We start from the raw sequence: 12,418 nt of genomic DNA on the forward strand, positions 1-12,418 counted from the left end.
CCTGTACATTCATATTTACTTTCTGTTCTGATTGTCATTTTCAATATGCGCAGGCATCATGCTTAAGAACATTAAAGTGGTGATGAGATGAACTTCTGTGGCTCTCTTTTTTCATTTGTTTTCCCCTGGAACATCAGAGACAGAAGTTGCATTTTCTATCTTTGCTGTTCTTTTCTCTCATTCTTTTGTGTGTTCATCTTGTTTTGTCTTTTAGAAAATTGGATTGTACTTTAACACCACCAATGACAGCTCCAGTCCATTTCTATTAACACTTCTTCCCTAAACGAACAGTTATTAGCATCTTTAATAATATCTAAAAACTGTTGGACAAGAGGTGGGGGGGGGGAATCTTTCTAAAAACTCTTTACAGCTAAGGGGAAAGGTAACAAGGGATTTTATTAAAATGAAAGCCTTATTTAATACTTTACATCTGAAATGCTTTAACTTTTTCCTCCTCCTTTCCTGTATCTTTAATAAAAGGTTAAAAGACTTCTAATGGTGTGTTTGCCATGGTACTAATCAGGCTGAAGTCTCTGTAGACCAAACCCTGAACCCTAATGCAACAATAACTGGGTTATATTAACATATTTGGCCCATATATTCTATCAAAATTAATAAAACAGTGGATTCCTCTCTCCTACATAACAATTGGAGGGCCCCTGGGGAGCTGAAGATAAACAAAAATAAGATACTTAACTGATTAATTGTTAAAATTGCCTTATTGACCTTGCCGGGACCCTTCACAATCTAGGAAATATAACAACAGGATATAACTATACTTTAAACAAAAATCAAAGCCAAATCTCAAACCTATTCCATATTTAGACATAAACTAAGCCAAAATCCTAACTACAAATTAAATCCAAATGTACAATCCTATTTCTAGAAACTAATCTTTTCAAGTAAAATTAAAATTTCAACTTTTGTCGTCTCAGGCCTTGTCCACATATAAAAAGTTGCAGCAATTTAACTAATCCGCTTTAGAAACTGATTTTGTTTGATCGGTGCAGTCCCCTTGCACAGACCCTTCAATTGTTGCCAGAGTGCCTTATGCTGGTTTAGTTTAAGTTCATTCCTTACTGATGGTTCAACTGTTGTAGGTAGAGCAGTGCTCAGTGCAAGATGAACCTGCAAAAATTCTGACAGCTATGGGCATGCAATGGTGATAAGTGAGTAACTTTACAAATGTGAGTAGTCCCTTTGACTTCAGTGGCAATACTCAGATGCATAAAGGTACTCATAGGATCGAAGTCTGAACTGTGAAAGTTACAGAAGATAAAATGGAATTTATCAGATGCTCACAGTTTACTCAATACTAGCAACTTGTAGCTGTTGACAGTTTATTGAGGGAAATGTTGATTATCTGTGAAGAATATGGGAGAGATCTGTATTATTTTTTATGACTATTGTATGTATCTCTGGTCAAATATGATTAATTCCAGCTGGAGCTCTCCAGTTATACCAGGAACCATTTAATGAGTAATCAAATTAATGGTGCTCAGATGGACTATTCAGTGAACCCATCGCTGAAAGTCTTCCTCCAACCCAACTGCAAAGGTGCATAAACAAGATGGACTAGGTTCAGGGGTCCCAGGACAAACTTTTGAAATGAATAAAAGACTGCCTGAGAACTCAGGGAAGAGACACTCATTGGTGGGTCAGACTAAGAGGCAAAAGTTGGAGGGGTACAGTCTGTCTCACTGAGCCTCAGTGCTGGGGGGCCTACTTCATCTTACAAGAAAGGCTAAGGTTTAGGTAAAATCGTATTCATATAGGCCTTTTGTTTTAACTTTTCTTTCTTCTGTGTGTGCTATGTTCCTATGGATAAATAATTCTTTGTTTTGAACAAGCTGTTCCCTATCACGACACTTTTATACTGGCCACCGGCTCCTGGAGTGAAGTATATAACAGGAGCCAAAACCCAGCTGGACCTGAGGATACAGTTAATAAAACAGGGGTACTGTGTCCTGGTCACCAGTGTAAGAGTAAAGGTGAATTGTGGGATTTTAATCTAAATAGTATGGATATAGGCCTTTCATTTGTAAAGGTGCCCATGGGGAGACAGAAGTGAAAGGTACATCTTGCCCTGACTCATAACAGGAGCATTTACAAATTTTTAAGTGAGACCTACCCCTGAAATTTAGTAATTGTGTCTGAAACTATTTGATATATTTTGGATTTTATCTATATATTGTACCAAAGATAGTTTTCCTCTTTCTGCACTCCCATCTCTTTGCAATTCTTAGAGTGGGCCAGAGTGCCTCTTTCTGCAGAAAGACCCATGGGAAGTGACAGATGGGGATGGAAACTCAATGAGGTTATTCTCTTAGGTTGAAATTCTGCTTCCATTTAAGTCAATGGCAAAACTTCAATGCGACTAGGATTTCACCCTTAGATCATTCCACTGGAGGGAGGGAGTGATTAATTCCTTATGGGATGAATAGGCAGGTTCGTCTCCCACAATCTCCCAATCCCTTGGGATCCAGTGCAGCAAAGGGCTACCAGTGCAGGAGACAAAGACACTGTGTTCCTGCTACTGCAGGGATCCCCTTTCATTCCCTGATATAGTGCTGTGCTGGAACTGCACTTCCTCAATCCACCACTGCTCTCAAGACCTCCAAGCACACACATGCTCACACATGAAGCAGAAAGGCTTTGCAGAATTATATGTTCAGTGGCTTGCCCATGGGGCTGCTGTAGATACAATGCACAAACTCCTAGTCCCACTCCAGTCTACATATTTAAAACGTAATAGACATCTGTTGCAAAGTTTAGACCTAGAATGGTCCTAAATTCTCGGCTAGTGATATCAGAGGTTTGGTTTGGGTTGGTCTTGTTTATCCCTAAAAAGTAACTACCATCAAGTACCAAACAGTCAATGACAGGAGACAAATTAAGTGGAAGCTAAGAAAAGTGAACTATGCTGAAATGCAAGATTTTTTGTTCTTGTAACAGTTGTGGCAGACTGTACCCCTGTGTTCACCACTATTACAAGACTATGATACATTTAGTAGGAAATATGCCTTGTGAAGCATCATTTGAAAATTCAATCTACTGAACATTATTGTCCTGGTAAAATGCATGTAGCAACACTGTATGTAAAGTTAAGATTTTACAGTATGACATTGCTGAGACAGGCTCCAAGTTTAGAAAAGCAGCCCAAACCAATTCCTCAAAGACAAAAGGCAAACTGACACCTCAGCCAGGTGTCAACAAAATCAATTGAATAAACACCTGGGTAAGCAGCAATTCTTTGACTGGGAAAATTGGTGTGAGTGAGAAATTTACATCTTGGCAGACAGAATTGCTGTTGCCTGAACCCCAGCTGGAGATGATTTTCAAAGGGGAAAAAAAGAACTATAGAAATGAGAAGAGAAGCCCCCAACCACTCCTCCCTTTCTTTCTGCTCACGTCATCGGCACCTGAAGGAACACTGAACTGGGGGAGGGATCCTGACTGAAGGACTTCAGCTAATGAAAGCAGGTGATAAGAAAAACCTTTGCTTTGAATTAATTTAGCTAGATAAGTTAGGTATTAGTTTGCATTTTACCTTTTATTTCTTTGTAACCAATTCTGACTTTATGCCTCATTTTAAGTGATTACAAGCAATCTATCTTTCTGTAGTTAATAAACTTGTTTTATTGTTTTTATCTAAACCAGTGTGTTTGGATTGAAGTGTTTGAAACCTGCATTTGAGATAACAGAGTTTGTGCATATCATTTTCTATTAATGAAGTGACAAACTTTCTATGAGCTTGTACTGCACAGAAGGAAAGAACTAGGCAGTACAAGACACACATTTCTGGGGACAAGTCTAGGCCTGGGAATTTGCTGGTGTCACTCTGCAATATAATTCAAAAATGGCTGGCTAGAAGCACTCATATAATTCAGTTGGGAGTGATTTTGCAGGTTAGAGGCTGTGTGTGAACAGGCCAGGAGTGGGTATTCTCAAAGAAGTGTGAAAGGCACCCCAAGTTGGAAGATTGAGAGGACACAGCTGTTCAGCTGTCCAGATTGTACCCTGGGGAATGTCACAACAGTATAAGGATGTATGGCTTTGGAACAGCTCATCTTAAAGAGCAATTCAATATTGCAGCAAGGAAAACTTGAACAGTTTGCATGGGAAGAAATTATAAAGCCATGAAGCTATTGTCCATAAGACATTATAAATGGAGCTTTTGCTCCTGCAATAATTGCTGGCAGCTTTTCTGAGTTTCTAGAACTGCATATCACTGACTAGGTAGAGAAGTCAGGTAAACCGTTATGAAGACAGATGGGAATGCTGTGGGCAGTGAACCTTCAGTGAATCACTGATTTCCCCCCCCCCCCCTTTCATCCTGCCAATCGCTGTTTAAAATATTGTTAAGTGGATTCTAGTTTGGGAAGTAACTTGAGTACTGTACTCTTAAAACCTGAATATAGGACTGTCATAAACATACAGCTAAAGGTAGCATAAAATCCCTCCTTTACCTGCAAAGGATTAAGAAGCTCAGATAACCTGGTTGGCACCAAAAGGACCAATAAGGGGAGAAGATACTTTCAAATCTGTGGAGGAAGGTTTTTGTTTTGTGTTTCTTTGTGTTCTCTTGGGAGGCAGAGAGGCACCAGGTCAGGGAAATCCATCTCCTCCAAACAATCCTGAAACGAGTCTCTGATATTACAAAAAGTGTAAGTAAACATGGCAAGGTACGTTAGGTTATCTTTTGTTTTAGCTTCTGAATTTTCCCTGTGCTAAGAGGGAGGTTTATCCCTGTTTTTTGTAACTTTGAAGTTTTGCCTAGGGGGGAATCCTCTGTGTTTTAAGTCTTATTACCCTGTAAAATTACCTTCCATCCTGATTTTACAGAGGTGCTTCTTTTACTTTTTTTTCTTTATAATAAAGTTCTGTTTTTTAAGAATCTGATTGGTTTTTAGAGTCCTCAAAACCCAAGGGTCTGGTCTGTGCTCACCATGTTTACCTATCTGGTTGGTAGATTATTCTCAAGCCTCCCCAGAAAAGGAGGTGAAGGGGCTTGGGGGAATATTTTGAGGAAACAGGAACTCCAAGTGGTCCTTTTCCTGAATCTTTGTCTAACTCACTTGGTGGTGGCAGCAGTACCCATCCAAGGACAAGGAAGGATTTGTGCCTTGCAGAAGTTTTTAACCTAAGCTGGTAGAAATAAGCTTAGGGAGTCTTTCATGCGGGTCCCCACATCTGTACCCCAGAATTCAGAGTGGGGCGGGAACCGCCAGTCAATTCCCTTTGCTTGGCAAGTGAGCAAACAAATACACAGACAGAGCTGGGGGGTGGGGGGTTAGGGGGGAAGATGGAGATGTCCATTTCCAAATAAGTGAATTATTATTATTTATCATTTCTTTTATAGTAGTGCCTAGGGATCTCTATTGAGATTGGGCCCCACTGTGTTAGGTTCTGTACAAACAGTCCCTACTCAAAGAGCTTACAATCTAATAGACAAGACAGGCAAAAGGAGGGGGTAAGAATCTATTATACCCATTTTATAGATTTGGAACTGAGGCACAAGAGATTTAAGCCCTGATCCTGCAAGATACAACATATGAGCTGGGGTCAGCCCAAACATTGTAATTTGCAAAATTAGCACCTAAGTGATTTGCCCACAATCATGCAGAGAGCCTACAGTGGAGCTGGGCACCAAACTGAACTCTCCTGAGGACCAGCCAGAGTCTTTACAAGACCAGCTTACGCAGACCATATATATTAAGTTCATATATACAAAAAAGTTCAAGGAATCCACCCAAATAGGTGATGGGGGAACATCTCTTATCTTCTTGTGTATTAGCATGACAATAAAGACCCAAGACTGTTTTATTACACAGCCATCGGACACTGGGAAGTGCCACTTGTCATACATAGAAAATTATAAAAATGGGGATCATCAATAAGGGTGTGACGCAGGGTGGGGGAACCTACCAGGCTGACTTCAATGGGAAATGGATTAGGTCTTAGGGTATGTCTACACTACGGAATAAGGTCGAATTTATAGAAGTCGGTTTTTTAGAAATCGGTTTTATATATTCGAGTGTGTGTGTCCCCACAGAAGTGCATTAAGTGCATTAACTCGGCGGAGTGCTTCCACAGTACCGAGGCTAGAGTCGACTTCCAGAGCGTTGCACTGTGGGTAGCTATCCCACAGTTCCCGCAGTCTCCGCTGCCCATTGGAATTCTGGGTTGAGATCCCAATGCCTGATGGGGCTGAAACATTGTCGCGGGTGGTTCTGGGTACATATCGTCAGTCCCCCCTTCCCTCCCTCCCTCCCTCCGTGAAAGCAAGGGCAGACAATCGTTTCGCGCCTTTTTTTCTGAGTTACCTGTGCGGACGCCATACCACAGCAAGCATGGAGCCCGCTCAGGTAACCATCACCGTATGTCTCCTGGGTGCTGGCAGACGCGGTACGGCATTGCTACACAGTAGCAGCAACCCATTGCCTTGTGGCAGCAGACGGTACAATACGACTGGTAGCCGTCCTCGTCATGTCCGAGGTACTCCTGGTCGCCTGTGTGAGGTCGATCAGGAGCGCCTGGGCAGACATGGGCGCAGGGACTAAATTTTTAGTGACTTGACCAGGTCATTCTCTTAAGTCCGGCAGTCAGTCCTATTGAACCGTCTTATGGTGAGCAGGCAGGCAATATGTCCTTCTGCACCGTCTGCTGCCAGCCAAAGATGTAAAAGATAGATGGAGTGGATCAAAACAAGAAATAGACCAGATTTGTTTTGTACTCATTTGCCTCCTCCCCTGTCTAGGGGACTCATTCCTCTAGGTCACACTGCAGTCACTCACAGAGAAGGTGCAGCGAGGTAAATCTAGCCATGTATCAATCAGAGGCCAGGCTAACCTCCTTGTTCCAATAAGAACAATAACTTAGGTGCACCATTTATTATTGGAACCCTCCGTGAAGTCAACCCTGTAAGCCGTGTCCTCAGTCGCCCCTCCCTGCATCAGAGCAATGGCAAACAATCGTGCATCTGAGTTGAGAGTGCTGTCCAGAGCAGTCACAATGGAGCACTCTGATTGGGCTAAAACATTGTCGCGGGTGGTTCTGGGTACATATTGTCCGGCCCCCGTTCCCTCCCTCCCTCCGTGAAGGCAAGGGCAGACAATCGTTTCGCGCCTTTTTTCCTGAGTTACCTGTGCGGACGCCATACCATGGCAAGCATGGAGCCCGCTCAGGTAACCGTCACCGTATGTCTCCTGGGTGCTGGCAGACGCGGTACGGCATTGCTACACAGTAGCAGCAACCCATTGCCTTCTGGCAGCAGACGGTGCAGTATGACTGATAGCCGTCCTCGTCATGTCCGAGGTGCTCCTGGCCACGTTGGCTGGGAGCGCCTGGGCAGACATGGGCGCAGGGACTAAATTTTTGGTGACTTGACCAGGTCATTCTCTTTAGTCCTGCAGTCAGTCGTATTGAACCGTCTAATGGTGAGCAGGCAGGCAATACGGATTGCTAGCAGTCGTATTGTACCATCTTCTGCCGGGCAGGCAAGAGATGACGATGGCTAGCAATCGTATTGTACCATCTTCTGCCGGGCAGGCAAGAAATGAGGATGGCTAGCAATCGTACTGTGCCATCTTCTGCCAGGCAGGCAAGAGATGAGGATGGCTAGCAGTCGTACTGTACCATCTTCTGCCGAGCAGCCATGAGATGTGGATGGCTTGCAGTCGTTCTGCACCGTCTGCTGCCAGCCAAAGATGTAAAAGATAGATGGAGTGGATCAAAACAAGAAATAGACCAGATTTGTTTTGTACACATTTGCCTTCTCCCCTGTCTAGGGGACTCATTCCTCTAGGTCACACTGCAGTCACTCACAGAGAAGGTGCAGCGAGGTAGATCTAGCCATGTATCAATCAGAGGCCAGGCTAACCTCCTTGTTCCAATAAGAACAATAACTTAGGTGCACCATTTCTTATTGGAACCCTCCATGAAGTCCTGCCTGAACTACTCCTTGATGTAAAGCCACCCCCTTTGTGGATTTTAGCCCCCTGAAGCCAACCCTGTAAGCCGTGTCGTCAGTCGCCCCTCCCTCCGTCAGAGCAACGGCAGACAATCATTCCGCGCCTTTTTTCTGTGCGGACACCATACCAAGGCAAGCATGGAGTCCGCTCAGCTCACTTTGGCAATTAGGAGCACATTAAACACCACACGCATTATCCAGCAGTATATGCAGCACCAGAACCTGGCAAAGCGCTACCGGGCGAGGAGGCGACGTCAGCGCGGTCACGTGAGTGATCAGGACATGGACACAGATTTCTCTGAAAGCAGGGGCCCTGCCAATGCATGCATCATGGTGCTAATGGGGCAGGTTCATGCTGTGGAACGCCGATTCTGGGCTCGGGAAACAAGCACAGACTGGTGGGACCGCATAGTGTTGCAGGTCTGGGACGATTCCCAGTGGCTGCGAAACTTTCGCATGCGTAAGGGCACTTTCATGGAACTTTGTGACTTGCTTTCCCCCGCCCTGAAGCGCATGAATACCAAGATGAGAGCAGCCCTCACAGTTGAGAAGCGAGTGGCGATAGCCCTGTGGAAGCTTGCAACGCCAGACAGCTACCGGTCAGTTGGGAATCAATTTGGAGTGGGCAAATCTACTGTGGGGGCTGCTGTGATGCAAGTAGCCCACGCAATCAAAAATCTGCTGATATCAAGGGTAGTGACCCTGGGAAATGTGCAGGTCATATTGGATGGCTTTGCTGCAATGGGATTCCCTAACTGTGGTGGGGCCATAGACGGAACCCATATCCCTATCTTGGCACCGGAGCACCAAGCCGGCGAGTACATAAACCGCAAGGGGTACTTTTCAATAGTGCTGCAAGCTCTGGTGGATCACAAGGGACGTTTCACCAACATCAACGTGGGATGGCCGGGAAAGGTACATGACGCTCGCATCTTCAGGAACTCTGGTCTGTTTCAAAAGCTTCAAGAAGGGACTTTATTCCCAGACCAGAAAATAACTGTTGGTGATGTTGAAATGCCTATATGTATCCTTGGGGACCCAGCCTACCCCTTAATGCCATGGCTCATGAAGCCGTACACAGGCAGCCTGGACAGTAGTCAGGAGCTGTTCAACTACAGGCTGAGCAAGTGCAGAATGGTGGTAGAATGTGCATTTGGATGTTTAAAGGCGCGCTGGCGCAGTTTACTGACTCGCTTAGACCTCAGCGAAACCAATATTCCCACTGTTATTACTGCTTGCTGTGTGCTCCACAATATCTGTGAGAGTAAGGGGGAGACGTTTATGGCGGGGTGGGAGGTTGAGGCAAATCGCCTGGCTGCTGGTTACGAGGAGCCAGACACCAGGGCGGTTAGAAGAGCACAGGAGGGTGCGGTACGCATCAGAGAGGCTCTGAAAACCAGTTTCATGACTGGCCAGGCTACGGTGTGAAAGTTCTGTTTGTTTCTCCTTGATGAAACCCCCCGCCCCTTGGTTCACTCTACTTCCCTGTAAGCTAACCACCCTCCCCTCCTCCCTTTGATCACCGCTTGCAGAGGCAATAAAGTCATTGTTGCTTCACATTCATGCATTCTTTATTCATTCATCACACAAATAGGGGGATGACTACCAAGGTAGCCCAGGAGGGGTGGTGGAGGAGGGAAGGAAAATGCCACACAGCACTTTAAAAGTTTACAACTTTAAAATTTATTGAATGACAGCCTTCTTTTTTTTGGGCAATCCTCTGTGGTGGAGTGGCTGGTTGGCCGGTGGCCCCCCCACCGCGTTCTTGGGCGTCTGGGTGTGGAGGCTATGGAACTTGGGGAGGAGGGCGGTTGGTTACACAGGGGCTGTAGTGGCAGTCTGTGCTCCAGCTGCCTTTGCTGCAGCTCAACCATACACTGGAGCATACTGGTCTGGTCCTCCAGCAGCCTCAGCATTGAATCCTGCCTCCTCTCATCACGCTGCCGCCACATTCGAGCTTCAGCCCTCTCTTCAGCCTGCCACTTACTCTCTTCAGCCCGCCACCTCTCCTCCTGGTCATTTTGTGCTTTCCTGCAGTCTGACATTATTTGCCTCCACGCATTCATCTGTGCTCTGTCAGTGTGGGAGGACAGCATGAGCTCGGAGAACATTTCATCTCGAGTGCGTTTTTTTTTCTTTCTAATCTTCACTAGCCTCTGGGAAGGAGAAGATCCTGTGATCATTGAAACACATGCAGCTGGTGGAGAAAAGAAAAGGGACAGCGGTATTTAAAAAGACACATTTTATAAAACACTGGCTACACTCTTTCAGGGTAAACCTTGCTGTTAACATTACATACATAGCACATGTGCTTTCGTTACAAGGTCGCATTTTGCCTCCCCCCACCGCGTGGCTACCCCCTCAACCCTCCCCCCTCCCTGTGGCTAACAGCGGGGAACATTTCTGTTCAGCCGCAGGCAAACAGCCCAGCAGGAATGGGCTCCTCTGAGTGTCCCCTGAAGAAAAGCACCCTATTTCAACCAGGTGACCATGGATTATATCTCACTCTCCTGAGGATAACACACGAACGGATGTTGCTTGAACGCCAGCAAACATACACTGCAATGCTTTGTTGTACAATGATTCCCGAGTACATGTTACTGGCCTGGAGTGGTAAAATGTCCTACCATGAAGGACGCAATAAGTCTGCCCTCCCCAGAAACCTTTTGCAAAGGCTTTGGGAGTATATCCAGGAGAGCCGCGAATGCCAGGGCAAAGTAATCCTTTCACATGCTTGCTTTTAAACCATGTATAGTATTTTAAAAGGTACACTCACCGGAGGTCCCTTCTCCGCCTGCTGGGTCCAGGAGGCAGCCTTGGGTGGGTTCAGGGGGTACTGGCTCCAGGTCCAGGGTGAGAAACAGTTCCTGGCTGTCGGGAAAACCGGTTTCTCCGCTTGCTTGCTGTGAGCTATCTACAACCTCGTCATCATCATCATCTTCTTCGTCCCCAAAACCTGCTTCCATATTGCCTCCATCTCCATTAAAGGAGTCAAACAACACGGCTGGGGTAGTGGTGGCTGAACCCCCTAAAATGGCATGCAGCTCATCATAGAAGCGGCATGTTTGGGGCTCTGACCCGGAGCGGCCGTTCGCCTCTCTGGTTTTCTGGTAGGCTTGCCTCAGCTCCTTCAGTTTCACGCGGCACTGCTTCGGGTCCCTGTTATGGCCTCTGTCCTTCATGCCCTGGGAGATTTTGACAAAGGTTTTGACATTTCGAAAACTGGAACGGAGTTCTGATAGCACGGATTCCTCTCCCCATACAGCGATCAGATCTCGTACCTCCCGTTCGGTCCATGCTGGAGCTCTTTTGCGATTCTGAGACTCCATCATGGTCACCTCTGCTGATGAGCTCTGCATGGTCACCTGCAGCTTGCCACGCTGGCCAAACAGGAAATGAGATTCAAAAGTTCGCGGTTCTTTTCCTGTCTACCTGGCCAGTGCATCTGAGTTGAGAGTGCTGTCCAGAGCGGTCAAAATGGAGCACTCTGGGATAGCTCCCGGAGGCCAATACCGTCGAATTGTGTCCACAGTACCCCAAATTCGAGCCGGCAAGGCCGATTTAAGTGCTAATCCACTTGTCAGGGGTGGAGTAAGGAAATCGATTTTAAGAGCCCTTTAAGTCAAAATAAAGGGCTTCATCGTGTGGACGGGTGCAGGTTTACATCGATTTAATGCTGCTAAATTCGACCTAAAGTCCTAGTGTAAACCAGGGCATAATCTCCGACAACACTATCCTGACTGCTTTATTCACAGTAAAAATCCCATTGCCTTCAGCGAGAGCAGGGTTAGGCCGATGCTGCACGCTGTTGAAAATTCCACTCTTTAGGTTTTTACCACCTTGAAATAATCTGTTCCTAAGCTACACTATTTTAAAAGACAGTTAATTTTTTTGTACATTCAGAAGAGGCTGCACAGCCCCATTGGGCTGCTTTTTGAATTCACTGTTCTTCCTATTTGGCTCTTTTTTTTTTTTTAAGCTGCTTTTATTTTAAACAAGATTTAAGAATATTTATGTATTACAAAACTATAGCCCTGATTCCTCTTCCCTGCCTTAAGTCAATGGGAGTGTTGCCTTTAACTTCAGTGGTATATGATCCGCAAATAAAGGTAAAGTCTTGGCCCCATTGAAATTAATGGCAAAATTCACACTGACTTCAGAAAGACACCATTGTCTGCTACAATTCCATCACCTTACTGTCTTATCTGAAAAAAATCTGATGCCTATAGGGTATTGTGAAGTCCAATAAGATTATAATTCATTTAAATCTTGACTTAGAGAGCTTCATATCACCTTTCCAAACTCTTGTTCAGGGCATAGGTAGAAACTCTATTGGTCATTACAGGTGAAACACTTCAGTCCTAACTCAGTCAAAACTCTCACTGACTTCCTTGGCTGCAAGCTTTGGCTCCACAGGTGTTATGGTATTGTGTTCCACATAAAACA

At 45.3% G+C, this 12,418-nt stretch overlaps 1 protein-coding gene across 1 annotated transcript; it reads right to left on the reverse strand.

Moving 5' to 3' along the window:
* Positions 1-718: 718 nt before the first annotated feature.
* On the reverse strand, positions 719-11,154 carry LOC141986111 (uncharacterized). The gene is made up of 3 exons (XM_074950254.1): positions 10,749-11,154; positions 9,912-10,169; positions 719-747 (listed from the first exon to the last, which is right to left on the reverse strand). The coding sequence occupies exons 1-3, from the start codon at positions 11,152-11,154 to the stop codon at positions 719-721; spliced, it is 693 nt and encodes a 230-aa protein (XP_074806355.1).
* Between the last annotated feature and the right edge of the window lie 1,264 nt (positions 11,155-12,418).

The sequence above is a fragment of the Natator depressus genome, chromosome 4 (genome assembly GCF_965152275.1).
Source record: "Natator depressus isolate rNatDep1 chromosome 4, rNatDep2.hap1, whole genome shotgun sequence".
In the NCBI taxonomy this organism is placed as follows: Eukaryota; Metazoa; Chordata; order Testudines; family Cheloniidae; genus Natator; species Natator depressus.